The sequence below is a fragment of the Panicum virgatum genome, chromosome 7K (assembly GCF_016808335.1).
Source record: "Panicum virgatum strain AP13 chromosome 7K, P.virgatum_v5, whole genome shotgun sequence".
NCBI classification, from domain to species: domain Eukaryota; kingdom Viridiplantae; phylum Streptophyta; class Magnoliopsida; order Poales; family Poaceae; genus Panicum; species Panicum virgatum.
In genome coordinates, this window is record NC_053142.1 from 47,901,681 (window position 1) to 47,916,792 (window position 15,112).

The 15,112-nt window shown below is 45.9% G+C and overlaps 1 protein-coding gene across 2 annotated transcripts; it reads left to right on the forward strand.

The window, feature by feature from the left end:
- Window positions 1–10,511: 10,511 nt before the first annotated feature.
- On the forward strand, window positions 10,512–14,330 carry LOC120641829 (peroxisomal (S)-2-hydroxy-acid oxidase GLO3-like). 2 transcript variants are annotated; one of them, XM_039918092.1, is made up of 12 exons: window positions 10,512–10,665; window positions 11,156–11,299; window positions 12,122–12,246; window positions 12,327–12,373; window positions 12,469–12,546; window positions 12,640–12,764; window positions 12,866–12,932; window positions 13,020–13,082; window positions 13,215–13,284; window positions 13,396–13,496; window positions 13,673–13,777; window positions 13,878–14,330. In XM_039918092.1, the coding sequence occupies exons 2-12, from the start codon at window positions 11,160–11,162 to the stop codon at window positions 14,058–14,060; spliced, it is 1,104 nt and encodes a 367-aa protein (XP_039774026.1). In that variant the 5' UTR covers window positions 10,512–10,665; window positions 11,156–11,159; the 3' UTR covers window positions 14,061–14,330. The 2 variants fall into 2 exon arrangements, with proteins under 2 accessions (XP_039774026.1, XP_039774027.1); XM_039918093.1 differs by lacking the exon at window positions 10,512–10,665 and having other exon boundaries at window positions 11,188–11,303.
- Window positions 14,331–15,112: the final 782 nt, after the last annotated feature.

A 15,112-nucleotide genomic window follows, 5' to 3' on the forward strand; every position in this document is an offset into this window, starting at 1 on the left:
GTAGATCCTTTTCTCTATTCGGACCTTATTTTCGGTATTGTAAAGTTTATAGGTTATGTATGTATTCAAACTTGGTTTGTAAAACTCAAGGTCGAGTCTTATGTATATTGTTGTATTTTTGAATGTATGTCGTGTTTGTACCATCTGCGCCCACCTTCGCGTGGGACTACCGGTGTTGTTTCGATCGGGACGTGGGTTGAGAAAGGATCGCCAAATTAAGCCGTTAAGCTAATGCACCCGATGTGTTCAAATGACGGCCATTACGCTTAATTAGAGTTTTAATTTGGCGGTTCTGTCACAGCTGGTATCAGAGCCGAATCGCACCGAGGGTAGTACAAGCATGACTAATTTCAAGTTTTTCCAAAAAATATAAAAATGATTTTTTGCGTAGAGCGAGCATGCATCATATTTATGTAGTGTTTTTGGGATTTTTTCCTAGGAATTGATAGAGGTGTGAGTTTATGGCCCTAAGGACTTTTGTAGACGAAGTTCGGGTCGTAAGATTTCATAGACTTGCCGTGAAGCGTTACAGAAGTGTAGTCGGCCGGGCCGAAGACAATGTCTGGTAGTTCAAAACATGTCTAGCGGACAGTCCGGTCATGACACGCGGACGGTCCGCAGGCCATTAAGGAAAAACCTCACAGAACCATCTGAAAACTGAGTTGGGTTGACATTTTGTAAAGCGAACGGTCCGCAGAAGCTCAGCGGACGGTCTGATTAGTTGGATTCTTGTAGAGCGGGCGGTCCGCCCTGGTATACCGGATGGTCCACCATTCATTTTTCGGCTGGACCAGGGCAGATCGGTCAGACCGACGGGTTGAGCCGATCGAACCGCCTGCCCCCGCCTGCAAGCATTACACTGAATTGTTTTTAAAGCTATACATTCTGCAATGTGTCATGTATTGAAAGATTAGTTACTATCAGGATTGTTTTAATTAACCCGAATGATGGAACTAATCTTGTCATGGTTAAATGCAGAATGGCAGCACCCCTGAACCCTCCTGATTTGGCCCAGACCATTGCGGTCATGCTCACCGAACGCGACGAGCAGACGGCACTCCTCCGGGTGATTGTTGAGCAAGGCAGAGCGCAGCGGCATGAGCATCACCACCATCCAGCTGTCCCTGGGTATGAGCAGTTTCTGAACACCCAGCCACCGCTCTTCCATAAGGCGGATGAGCCACTGGAAGCAGATAGCTGGCTCCGAACCATCGAGTCTAAGTTCACCCTGCACCCATATAATGATGGGAACAAGGTAGGATTTGCAGCCCAGCAACTCAGGGGTCCCGCACGCACTTAGTGGGACAATCACATGGCCATGTTCCCCGAGGGCCCTCGGTTCACCTGGGCCCAGTTTAAGGAAGCATTCAGGGCGCATCACGTTCCAGCGGGAGTGATCATGAGGAAGCTCACGGAGTTCTTGGCCCTAAAGCAGGGCAACAATAGTGTGATGCAATATGCCTAGAATTTCAACACACTCTCACAGTACGCTGGGTACCACGTGGACACTGATGAGAAGAAGCAGGCGTGTTTCAGGCAGGGGCTTAGCAGTAAGCTCCAGGATCGCCTGTCGATGTTCAAGTTCACTACTTTCAGCGAGCTAGTCAATGGGGCTATCGTGCAGGAGGATGCCCATCTAGCTCATAAAGCAGAAAATAAAAGAAAGGCACCGGCAGCGGGATCCACTAGTAGCAACCCATAGAGGTTCCACCTCGTGCAGTCTAGGCCACAGCGAGCCCCCTTCCAGCATCAGTCTGTGTACAGGCCACCACAACAGCAGTGGGGATATTGGCCACCTCAGCCACCACAGCTGCAGGGGGTAGTCAGGCCTCCTGTTTCTCAGCAGAGCGAGTAAAAGGTCTGGGTGCAGCAGCCGAGGGTACGCCCCAATTTGTTTTCATGTTACAACTGTGGGCAGCCGGGGCACTTTGCACGGAACTGCCCGATGCCACTAAAGCAGGGCCAGCAGTCCGGTCAGCAGAGCCAGAAGCAGAATGTGTCTCATTTCAAGTTGGGACAAGTGCACTACACCACCCTCGAGGGTATTCCTGAGGGAGCTCCAGTGATGGCGGGTACGTTTTCTGTAAACGATCGTCCCGTCACCATATTGTTTGACTCTGGGGCATCTCATACATTCATTAGCAAGGAGTGTGACATTAGGCTGGGATTGAAAATAGAAAACATGCCAAATCCATACAATATTCATTCGCCCGGGGGCCAATTATTTACCAACCAAATTGTCAGGCGAGTGCCTCTCCAGTTATAAGGAAAAGGATTTATAGCACATCTTATAGTACTCCCAACTCAAAGAGTGGATATTATACTTGGCATGAACTGGATGAAGGAACAAAGAGTCCTTTTAGACACTTATGCACATTCTGTGCACATAAAACCATCTGACCATGGGCCTATGACCTTATCCTTAAAGAACCTTGAGTCAACCACTTCCGCTGTAAATCACACTGAGGGTGAGGTTTTGGCTGACATACCAGTGGTGTGTGAGTACCCGTACATTTTTCCGGAGGATTTACCCGGGATACCACCGGATCGTAACGTGGAATTTGCCATTGAATTGCAACCGGGAATGGCACCGATCTCCAGAAGACCTTATCGTATGCCACCAAATGAACTAGCCGAGTTAAAGAAGCAGCTGCAGGAATTACTTGATAAGGGGTACATCCGTCCTAGCACTTCGCCTTGGGGCTGTCCTGCACTCTTTGTTAAAAAGAAAGATCAAAGCCTCAAGTTGTGTGTGGACTATAGACTTTTGAATGCCGTCACAATCAAGAATAAATACCCACTTCCCCGGATTGACATTCTATTTGATAAGCTATTCGAGGCCAAAATATTTTCAAAAATTGACCTCCGCTCTGGTTATTATCAGATAAAGATTAGAGCTGAGGATATTCCCAAGACGGCCTTCTCCACCAGATACGGGCTTTTTGAATATCTAGTCATGTCTTTCGGGCTAACAAATGCCCCTACTCATTTCATGTATCTCATGAACTCAGTGTTTATGCCTGAGCTCGATAAGTTTGTCGTAGTTTTCATCGACGACATTCTTATATTTTCTAAGAATGAAGAAGAGCATGCAGAGCATCTCTGCATTGTGCTTCAGCGCCTGCGTGAACACAAGCTGTATGCCAAATTCAGCAAATGTGATTTTTGGCTCAAGGAAGTCCAGTTCTTGGGCCACATCATCTCAGACAAAGGGATTTCTGTTGATCCTAGCAAGATTCAGGATGTCCTGAATTGGCAGGCTCCTACCTCTGTTCCCGAGATTCGAAGTTTTCTTGGGCTAGCAGGATATTATCGCCGGTTTGTACCGGACTTCTCCAAAATTGCTAGGCCCATGACAGAATTGCTTAAGAAAGGGGTGAAATTTGTTTGGGATAACCAGTGTGATCAGGCTTTCCATACTTTGAGAAAGCTTTTAACGTCGGCCGCTGTTCTGGCTCAGCCAGATATCACTCGACCCTTCAATGTTTATTGTAATGCATCAGGTATGAGTCTTGGCCGCATTCTCATTTCTGCCTTTGGCTTAGCCAGGTATTACTCTGGCCTTGATGTTTGTGTGTAATGCGTTAGGTACGGGCCTCGGTTACGTCCTTATGCAAGATCAGCGGGTGATTGCTTATGCTTCTAGAGCACTTAGGCGACACGAAGAGAATTATGCCACTCATGATTTGGAATTAGCAGCAGTGGTACATGCACTAAATATCTGGCGCCATTATCTTCTGGGTAATCCTGTGCGTATATACTCCGACCACAAGAGCATCAAGTATATCTTTACTCATATTGAGCTGAACTTGCGCCAGAGACGGTGGTTGGAATTGATTAAGGATTATGATCTGAAAATTCATTATCACCCGGGTAAGGCCAATATTGTGGCAGATGCATTGAGCAGAAAGGCAAGTTGCAACTGCATCTCAGCAACACCTATGCATGCAACTCTATGCCAAGAGATGGAGAAGTTGAATCTGACTATAGTAGCTGAGGGCACACTTACCAATATTACCCTCACTCCAACACTGTGGGATCAAATTATTGCTGCTCAAAGAAATAATATTGGCATGGAAAAGATTAGGCAAAGGCTCAGGGAAAGTGACCCTCGTGTGGCATGTTTTCAGCTTGATGGTGATGGTGTGTTATGGTTTAAGAACCGGCTGGTAGTACCTATGGATTTGGAACTTCGGAAGTAGATTTTTGATGAGGCTCATCTCTCTAGGTACTCAATTCACCTGGGCGGTAATAAAATGTACCAAGATCTGAAACAGCGATTTTGGTGGACAAGGATGAAGCGGGAATTCGCGAAATATGTGTCCGAGTGTGACACCTGTCGGAGGGTTAAGGCGAGCCACTTGAGACCAGCCGGCCCTTTGCGGCCCCTGAGTATTCCCTCTTGGAAGTGGGAGGACATCAGTATGGATTTCATTGTCGGCTTACCCAAAACCTCCAAGGGGCATGATTCGATATGGGTTATTGTGGATCGTCTCACCAAGACCGCGCATTTTCTGCCGGTAAAGACCACACATACAGCAAAGCAATATGCCCAGTTATATCTGGATCGTATTGTGAGTCTGCATGGAATTCCAAAGACAATCATTTCAGACCGGGGTGCTCAGTTCATTGCCCGGTTCTGGGAGCATTTTCACATTGCCCTCGGCACTCAGCTCCTCCGCAGTTCGGCTTATCATCCCCAGACCGACGGCCAGACAGAAAGGATAAATCAAATATTGGAGGACATGCTTAGAGCATATGTGCTCACCTATAATCAAAAATGGGATGAGTGCTTGCCATTGGCCGAGTTTGCTTATAACAATAGTTATCAAGAAAGCATCAAAATGGCTCCATTTGAGGCCTTATATGGACGAAAATGCAGAACACCATTGAATTGGTCAGAAGCTAGGGAGAGAACTTTCTTTGGGCCCGATATGGTAAATGAAGCAGAAGAGCAGGTTTGGGTTATTCAGGAAAGTTTGAAGATTGCCCAATCCCGACAAAAGAGTTACGCAGACAAGAAGCGTCAATCTATCCTGTTTCAAGTGGGGGATCATGTCTATCTGCGGGTATCTCCAATGAAAGGGGTTCAACGATTCGGTGTGAAGGGAAAGCTCGCACCTCGCTATGTTGGGCCTTTTCTTTTTAGTGAGCAGTGTGGACCAGTGGCATACCGCCTAGAGCTTCCTGCTCACTTATCCGGGGTTCATAATATTTTCCATGTCTCTCAGCTTCGGAAATGCCTCCGTGTTCCAGAAAAGGTGATTGACATAGAAAAATTGCAACTGGAGCCCGATCTTGTCTATCCGGAGTATCCAATTAAAATTGTTGACCACAAGACCAGGGTCACTCGGAATCAAACCAGTGATTTCTATAAAGTGCAATGGAGCAATCACTCCGAGCGGGAAGTTACTAGGGAGACGGAGGAATTTGTTCGGACTAAATGTCCGGAATTGCTACAAATCTATCGAGGTACACACCAATTTCTAACTCTCCCTTTAACCATTCATTAAACCTCGGGATGAGATTTCTTTTAGGGGGTAGGATTGTAACACCTGCCTCGCGGACAGTCCGCTCTGGGGTGGCGGACGGTCCGCCAGGCGACGCCTAGATATTTATCTGGATGGATGTGGGACATGTCTGTCATTCCTCCTCCTTCTCCTCACTTCGACCAGTGAGGAGCGGAGCTCGTCCGCTCGCCCCGTCGTCGCCCTCCTTCTGTTGATCTCCCTCCTCCGGCCACCACATCTCGATTCCTTGTGCGAGCATCGTCCCCAGCATCTCCTCCACCTTCCCCAACCCCCAGCCCGGCTTCTCCCGGCCGGAATCGCCCCAACCGCCGCCGATCACCATTGGAGCCCGCTTGAAGCTTGCTCCACCGTCGATCCGCTTCTCCGGTCATCCTCCGCCCGAACCGACCGCGGGAATGGATTCGTGGTGAGTTCCTTGTGCTCCCCGGCCTTTTTCCCCTTCCGTTGTGCGCCGCCGGTGAACGGCCGCCACCGCCGCCGCGCTTGCTGCCGCCTGTTGTGCGGTGTCCAGGGATATGAGTCGCGGACGGTCCGCCTAGGTGGGCGCGGACAGTCCGCCGGTCAGGTTAGAAGTTGTCCAGAGACGATGATGTCTCTGGTGGTTTCGCAAATTGTACAGCAGACGGTCTGCTATTGGAGAGCGGACAGTCCGCCGTAGGGATCGAAGTTTGTCCAGAGATGAAATTGTCTGGTGGGGTTCGCAGGGGTGAACTGCGGACGGTCCACCAAGGAGGGCCGGACAGTCCGCCGTAGAGTCTAGGATTTTGTCCAGAGACGTTGTCGGCTCTGGTGAATTGGCAGAATGAACTGCGGACGGTCTGCCAAGGAGGGCCGAACGGTCCGCAGTAGAGTTTAAGATCTTCCCAGAGGCGTCGTTGTCTCTGGAGGTTTGGCGTGGGTGTATTGCGGACAGTCCGCTAAGTGTGAGCGGACAATCCGCCAGCCAGTATAGAAATTGTCCAGTGGTAGTTGGGTCTGGTGGGTCTGCAGAGTTGAACCGCGGACGGTCCGCCACTTGGGTGCGGACAGTCCGCAAGGCATTTCAGTTTGATGTGTAGTAGTTGCATCATTAAGCTGCATTTAATTATTTCATATGCATTCGTATAGCATCCGCCGTTGAGGACGCCGTGTTTGAGTTGATTGCGGCACCGCAGGAGCAGCCGGATCAAGCACAGGAGGAGAGGCGTGAGAACCCAGCCCAAGGCCCGTCTGATCCTAGTTCTGAGCAACAGCCACAAGGCAAGCCCCGGTGCATATCCTATTATGTTAAATTATGACACCTATATACGTAACTATTACTTGTGCATTAGGTTTAAGAATTGTTTGGAACCCTAGTTACATGATCCCTAGGATTCCCGTAGTTATACTAGTATGTACATGACGATAGAAGTGCTATGCTTAATTGGTTTCCGGTAGAAGACGAGTGATCTCTTGCACTCGCGAGATATAGGATATTTAGAAGATGAGTAATTTCCGGATTACTCGCGAGAGATGAGATATAATTATATTCCAGTACATGAGATGTTGAATTTGATATGGAATATATGGAGAATTGAGACCGGACGGGGGGAAGATGAGGATGTTTAGGTATGGCAGCAGGACTGAGTTCCTGGTTATCTTAGCCCCGTCTGTGTCGATTAAGGACCGGTCGTTGTGGCAGTGCTGATCGGGGATTGAATTGTACTAACCGCATGCCGGGAGTAGGAGGTAGTCGAAACCGGAAAGCCTAGTACTGCCTTGCTTCGAAAGTACAGGACTCCATCTCACCTCCTGGGGTAGTCGAGTAGTCGCAGAGAATTGGGGATGCATGTATTACTTTTGGTTGTCTCATGTTGAGCTCGGCTGACCATATGATGGTGGGGCAGTCCTGTAGTTCGAGGCGGGGAGAGGAAGGGTTGGTGCGTGTGGTCCGACGGGGCTTATACGTGCCATGTTGGTTAGGTCCATCTTGCAAGGTTAAATCGGATCGATTCGCCGTGTCTCGCGGATATGAGGGCCTTGATCTCTTTATCGCCTTGTAGGAATGAATTAGAAATATTGGTGCTAAATGATGATACTATTTTGAATCATATTTGTAATGCTTCAACTTGATTGCTTTAGAGATGCCAACATTAGATGAGAGTCTTTCTATATGGAATATGTGGCTAAAACATTGAAAGTAAGGATCCAACTATAGATGCTTTTCTGCAAAATAACTCACTTGCCAGAAAGCCGTGCATGTCTAGATAGGGGCTATGTATACCCATGGTCGGGTAAGCCTTGCTGAGTATTAGTATACTCAGGGTTTGTTATCACAATTATTTCAGGACATCCGGATGTCGACTTCTGTCCCTGTTGCGTTTAGTTCATTTGTCGTGATGCAGGGGGATGGGAGGTTGTGGAGCCCGACGCTTAGTTAGGGATCTCCTCGGGTACTCTTTGGTAGTTGTAGATCATTTCCTCTATTCGGACCTTATTTTCGGTATTGTAAAGTTTATAGGTTATGTATGTATTCAAACTTGGTTTGTAAAACTCAAGGTCAAGTCTTATGTATATTGTTGTATTTTCGAATGTATGTCATGTTTGTACCATCTGCGCCCACCTTCGCGTGGGACTATCGGTGTTGTTTCGATCGAGACGTGGGTTGAGAAAGGATCGTCAAATTAAGCTGTTAAGCTAATGCGCCCGATGTGTTCAAATAACGACCATTACACTTAATTAGAGTTTTAATTTGACGGTTCTGTCACAATTATCTTGGACCGTGAAGGGGTAAAAGGAAGCACAGCGCGCGTGCTAAACTGCTAATGCTGTCTTTCAGAGTGGATTTACTGAGAAGGATTCAGCCTTTCATTATTGTTTTGCTGTTGAATCAGAATCCGGAAACCGCTCAGGTGAAAAACTGTGTGCTCTGTTGAACAAGCCTTAAACCTGCTCTGCAGACTAGAGCTGAAGTTTATCTAGTTTAAACAATAGATATATAGCTCTATACTCAAAGTTTGCCACATGATTTCGCCTACGTGGCAATACGATGTAGAAAACATTCGGCAGACAGAGCAAAAGTCATTGTTTCTACCTCTCACAATTCAACGATATCAAACTAAATTAATATGTTATCACTTGCCTACCGGATTTGTGAAGCTCTCTATTTGAAACACAAATAGTACACAAACAGCTGAAATAGTTTAATATGTTATCACTTGGATTGGATGTAACGTAGGCTTCTCGTCATCCAAATTTCTGAATAATACATGTACTCCGACGTGGTGATAGCTCCTTCAGTTTGACACGGACCTTGCTGCGTAAGAAAAACGGTAGAGGCTAAGGTAATCACTTTGTTATGCTGGTGGAAAAGTCGGCTGATTTCGGCTGATTCAATAATGTTCTGTGATAGAGAATAAGTTGAAGTTGGTTGTTTTTTGCTGATAACGTCATCAAATCCGACATCTGACAGTCTCAGGCCCTGTTTGGCTCCCAGACTTTTTTCATAAGTCCCAATCATATCAAAAAGAATCTTACTATTTTATAATATTAAATAAAATCTGTTTATAAATGTTTTTTGACAGATGAGTGCTAATTCGCGAGACGAATCTAATGAGCCTAATTAATTCATAATTTACTACAGTGATGCTACAGTAACCATTTGCTGATCGTAGATTAATATAGCTCATTAGATTCGTCTCATAGTTTAGCCCCAGTGTTCTACAGTTAGTTTTATAATTAATATTTATTTAATACTTCTAAATACTAAAAAGTTCTAGAGACTTAAAAAAGTCCATGGAACCAAATATGGTCTCAATTGTGGTGTGGTCGCTCAAGTCTCAGCCAGACAGGCTGATGTATTGTAGTTGTGTCCTAGCAGTAGAGATAAATGGTAGACAGTCCATGAAGTTCTATGCATAGAATTTCTAGTGTTGCAATATTAGTAATTCTTCCTCTTCGCAAAAAAATAAAAATAAAAAATTGTTAGTCTTGCAATTGTCAGATCTAACAGCAAGTCTCCAAACACATAGAACCGTTTGGCATGCGGATCCGCGTAGGATTCCTATTCAGATCCGATTTGTTACAACCTTGTAAAGATCAGAATAGGCAGGGTTTAGGACTGATTATAGCTTTGAAGTTAGCCTTAATTGCCTAGATAGTTCCCTAGTGATATCACTTGAATATGGGTGGACTGGCATATGCTTGTTTTTTATTTATTTTTTTGTGATAAAAGCAGAAGACTTGGTTGATCTTGCCTTGCCGTGTGCTATTTAAGCATGGCAAATGCTCCAATACAATTCATTTTGGAATCATTCTACTTTCTTCAGAAAGGAGTGAGGACAGTGTTAAGACGTCATGGCCCCTAACTTACGCTCATGTTTACCGCATGATTATGCACTAACAACAGTATGCAATGCATCAACAGAACCTAACGCAAGCATAGCCGATTGGTATCGGAAAAGAAGACGCAAGCGTAGCTGATTATTAAATTAGTTGCTGAAGTCCAACACTCCAACTATACACATCAGCCTGTCCAGTTGAGACTTGAGACACCACACCACAGTTTGCGTCCACAAGTTGAAATGCTTTTATGTGATACGGAGTAGTACTGTAGTAGTTTGGACTGGACATAAGACTCCATGCATGCTTGGATGCGGTACAAAAGAATTGTGTCTGTTCATGAACAATCAGCAGAAGTGACGCACTGACAATGCTTGGCTGGAATCTGATGGTGTTTTTTGCGGCAGAGGCAAGCGCTTAGCGCTGAACTCAAAACTCAAGTTGGCGTCCTCTGCTGTATCCTGTCCTCAAGCATCCATGTGCGTGCGTCGTGCTATCGGATTTTGCAGCGATATTGCAACCAGCAGAGGCCGGATAGAAAAAAATAAAAAAATTGCATTGCAGGGACAGAAAGCAACATGCTACCGGGGCATTTCTCTGAATCGAGGGTCTAGTTCATTCAGCAATGCAAACATGGCATATGCCGGTGTGAACTCAACTCGGCCTTCACGGGCGCATAACAGTGACCACCACACCACACCGCACCGGACCACTCGAGGGTTTAAATACCCACAAGGCCGCACGGCCACAGCACGAGACCCCTGCTCGAATCCACCACTCCGAGGCACACGGGCAGCCGTCGCAGCCTCGACCGCTTCGGCTTCCCTTGCGCTGAGTGAGTTCTTCCGATCCTCCCCTGAAATCTTTGCATCTGGTTCATTTCATTCCGTTTCTTTCTCCCGGCCGGTTGGATCCTGTTCTTTTATGCGTTTCCTGTCGGCGTGTGTAATTCTACACGAGGACGGACTGATTCTTCCTCCATTCCTCATCCGGTTGTTGAAATCACTTGGATCGATTTGCGTCGGTGCAGTGCTGATTACTGATGTGTTTTGAGATGCTGCTAGGTTGGAAAGAACTTTGATTCCATGGATCACTCAGGGCTCTTATAATTATAACTTTGTCCATGTTTAAATCTTGGTCTTTCTTGATTTCTCCGTGCTGAACTATACGGCAATCCCATCTTTTCTTGTCATTTTTCATCGTCAGTCTCCTATGAGCATCACATGGTTTTGATGATGGGGAGGGGAGTATGTGTGTCGTTTGCAGATCAGGAATTGTTTGTACTGTCGATGAATTAGAACTTACTGTGACAGTTGTTTGGGCAGAGAAATGGAGTTGATCACAAATGTCACCGAGTATGAGAAGCTCGCAAAAGAGAAGCTGCCGAAGATGGTGTACGACTACTACGCCTCCGGTGCAGAAGATCAGTGGACTCTTAAGGAGAACAGGGAGGCTTTCTCCAGAATTCTGTAAGCTAAGCTACCCTCCAAAATAGCTGGCCTTAGACTCTTAGCTGTATTCGCTTGGTAGCACACTGCAGGTTCAACTGTTCTTGTTTTATTCACATCACTAGCTAATATAATTTATCAAAAGTAAAGAACTTTGTGGAAAAGTTCAGAAGAAGTACACGGGGTATCTGATAGAAACTGTCATCTGAGTTGACAACCATGTATTAGTCTAAATGATTTTGGAGAAAGGATAGGAGACAGTACAGAGGTGCCTCCAGACATTGTGGAAAACGCACAGCTCCATAACAATTAGCCTGAAACAACTTTGTCCAATTTTTTAGTCCAAGGGGATAAACTTGTCTTTCATTAGTATAATTAAATGTAGCAAAAGTGGACCAATCACGTTGAGTAGAGAACAAGAGATCAGACGAGTCTTGTGACTTGTAGTCTGGATGGTCAAAAGAAGATGGCAACTTCATTAGGTACTCCCAGATAAGACACATGACATCAGTAATGCATGTACACGTCCAAATATATTCACTATGGGCTTCAGCTCTTTGATGATATGACTAAACTTTGAATGTGTTTTGTGCCAATGATGCTTGAGAGTTAAAAAAAGGATTTGCGTAATAATAGTAGGGATTAATTATCTACAAAACAGGCATTGACAAAGATCAACAGTTTTTGCTTACAGTCCACACCCTTGAAAAAACTGCTAATAGTTGAACTTGGGAAAAGGAACTATTTAATATGGGACAATTTTAATACTAGTATTAAATATATCAATCTTTATTTTCTTCTCGAAGAACCTCACTTTATATTTTCCATGGCAAATGATTATAGGTTTCGACCACGCATACTGATTGATGTCTCCCATATTGACATGGCCACAAATATCTTGGGTTTCAACATTTCTATGCCTATCATGATCGCTCCCTCAGCCATGCAGAAAATGGCTCATCCTGAAGGTCCAGTCAAAATGTTCAATTACAGTTTTCTACTCCATTTCCAAAGAAAAATTCTCATGGAGAAATTATCTGGAATGCAGGAGAGCTTGCTACGGCAAGAGCAGCAGCCTCTGCAGGAACAATAATGGTTTGAAAGACCACAACTGCGACACCTCTGTTATCACCCAAACAGGCCAAACACTAATCCGTTGCGCTGATTCTTTGTTCTTTATGTTTTTCCAGACATTGTCCTCATGGTCTACTTCTAGCGTTGAAGAGGTTAACTCAGTTGGGCCAGGAATACGTTTCTTCCAGCTTTATGTATGGCTTTTTTTATCAGCATGTACTTACAAGAAGCATTGCTTGTGTTGTGTTCATCAGACTGACCTTAGCATGTATCATCGTCTCCATCAGGTCTACAAGGACAGGAATATAGTGCGGCAACTCGTGAAAAGGGCCGAAATGGCTGGCTTTAAGGCTATTGCACTCACTGTTGACACTCCAAGGCTTGGCCGCAGAGAAGCTGATATTAAAAATAGGTGCTAATATAACGACTGAACCCAGCACGTTGTATGGATGAAATGTTGATTGTTTCGATTCGGAGTTTTCCAAACGGCATATGTAATCTGAAAACATGCAGATTCACCTTACCTCCACATCTGGTGTTGAAAAACTTTGAAGACCTGGATCTTGGCACGATGGACAAGGTCACCTGAAAACTGAGCTTGACATAGGACTGCAAAAATGTATCTATTTGTTCAGGTCTTCTTACCAAATATTTTGTGATGTATCAGACAAATGATTCTGGCCTTGCTTCTTATGTTGCCGGTCAAGTGGACCGCACTCTTTCCTGGAAGGTATTATTCGTACGCTCTGGTAGCTTTCTTAGTTTCATACAAGAAAGATAAATGCATTAACCTCTTACTCTACATGTATTTGAGTGTTTTATGTGTCAATATAACACTGATAACTAGTGATGCACAATGCAGGACGTCAAGTGGCTGCAGACAATTACCTCGTTGCCGATCCTAGTCAAAGGAGTCGTGACTGCAGAAGATAGTAAGTGTTCAGTTTCAGAATTTCAGACTTTTGAGATGCAGCTCCACACCTCTACTTTCACATCAGCTATTGTTATGGCCTGTAATCACACGCAACATGTTTGCAATGCAGCTAGACTTGCAATCGAATATGGCGCTGCTGGGATCATCGTGTCCAATCACGGCGCACGTCAGCTAGATTATGTTCCTGCGACTATCAGCTGCCTGGAAGAGGTACCTTACCATTTTCCTCTATTCAGAGCTTCAGAAATTTACTGCGTTTGGGAAATGTACAGAGAGATTTAGTGCGAACAATAACAGAGCCTTCATCAAAAGGCGACTGAAAACGTCCTTAATTTCCATCCTCAATGCCTACTAAGATTCTGAAGAAACCTGTCATGCGAGTTCAGGTCGTCAGGGAGGCAAAGGGCCGGCTGCCGGTGTTCCTTGACGGCGGCGTCCGCCGTGGCACGGACGTGTTCAAGGCCCTGGCGCTGGGAGCTTCAGGAGTGTTCGTAAGCTCACATGACCCACTGCTAACACTGTTGCAAGCATCTGATCTCGCAATGCAGAGTATTTCAGCCTGACGTCTGACGCCGCTGCTTCGTGCTGCAGATCGGGCGGCCGGTGCTGTTCTCGCTGGCGGTGGACGGCGAGGCCGGCGTGCGGAAGGTGCTGCAGATGCTGAGGGACGAGCTGGAGCTCACCATGGCGCTCAGCGGCTGCACGTCGCTGAGGGAGATCACCCGCGCCCACGTCATCACCGACGGCGACCGGATCGGCCGCTCGCGGCTGTAGAGCGTGCGCGGCAGTTCAGCTCAGCCCTGATGCTATGATCGATGGTTGAACTGTTCCCTAAAGATGTGTGTACGTTAATTAGCCGATTCGAGATACTGCAAGCTTGTAGCTATTGTGCTTCCATGTGATGTCAGGCGAATAAGGAGGCTGTCTGGCTGTGTGCGTGCGCGCGCGCCTGTTCGTGACGTTTTGCAGCGGTGCTGGCAGTGTTGATAGGTGATTGATTCTGGGCTTCTGCCAATGGAAAAGGAGTTCATAAAGTTTGGGCCTTGTTAGGTTTCACGGTTTTGATTTTTACCGTCTCGTTGGCAGTAGGCTCGTAGCCCAGCGGTTGCGCCGGCCACACTCGTTCGACGCCCAGCATCGACACCTTTTGGTGTCTCGCCGGGGCTTGGCCCCAAATATTCAAGCTCAAGCGTCAAGCACTTGTGGATATGACCGTCATTTTAAATCTCAGGAGGCGTCTATATATGTTGTAGTTTCTATTTAGATAGGGAGTGTGTGTGGTGTTACATATACACTACAACTTGTACCCTAGGTTGAGATATTAAAAAAAATTCTACAGTATACCACTGTTGTGCCAACGGATCACAGGCACGTTCACACAGCTGCCCTGGATCTCTTCGGTCCGATGACAACTCACAGTGGCAAGAAAAATTCAGGTTTTCAGAGAAGCAATGGGGCGTGCTCCTGTGTTCCTTGACGGCGGTATCCGCCGTCGCACTGCGTGTTCAAGGCCTTGGCATTGGGAGCCTCAAGAGTATTTGTAGCCCTGCTGGATAACTATGACAGTCTGACTGAAGAGTGCAGGAACAGAACATTTTTTTTTAGGAAACAGGAGGGGCATGCCCCTACTGAATATATATTAAAAGAATCAAAGTGAAAACCGAAGTACAAACAAGAAGAAATAAAAAGAACAGACAACCAAAGAGAAAGAGAAGAAGAAAAAAGGAAAACAGGTTAATCCTAAGAAAATCACATCTGCAAAGCTAACCACGACTCCATGGCCATAACATTACTTCACTTTGCTTTTAACAGGATAAGTTTGAACT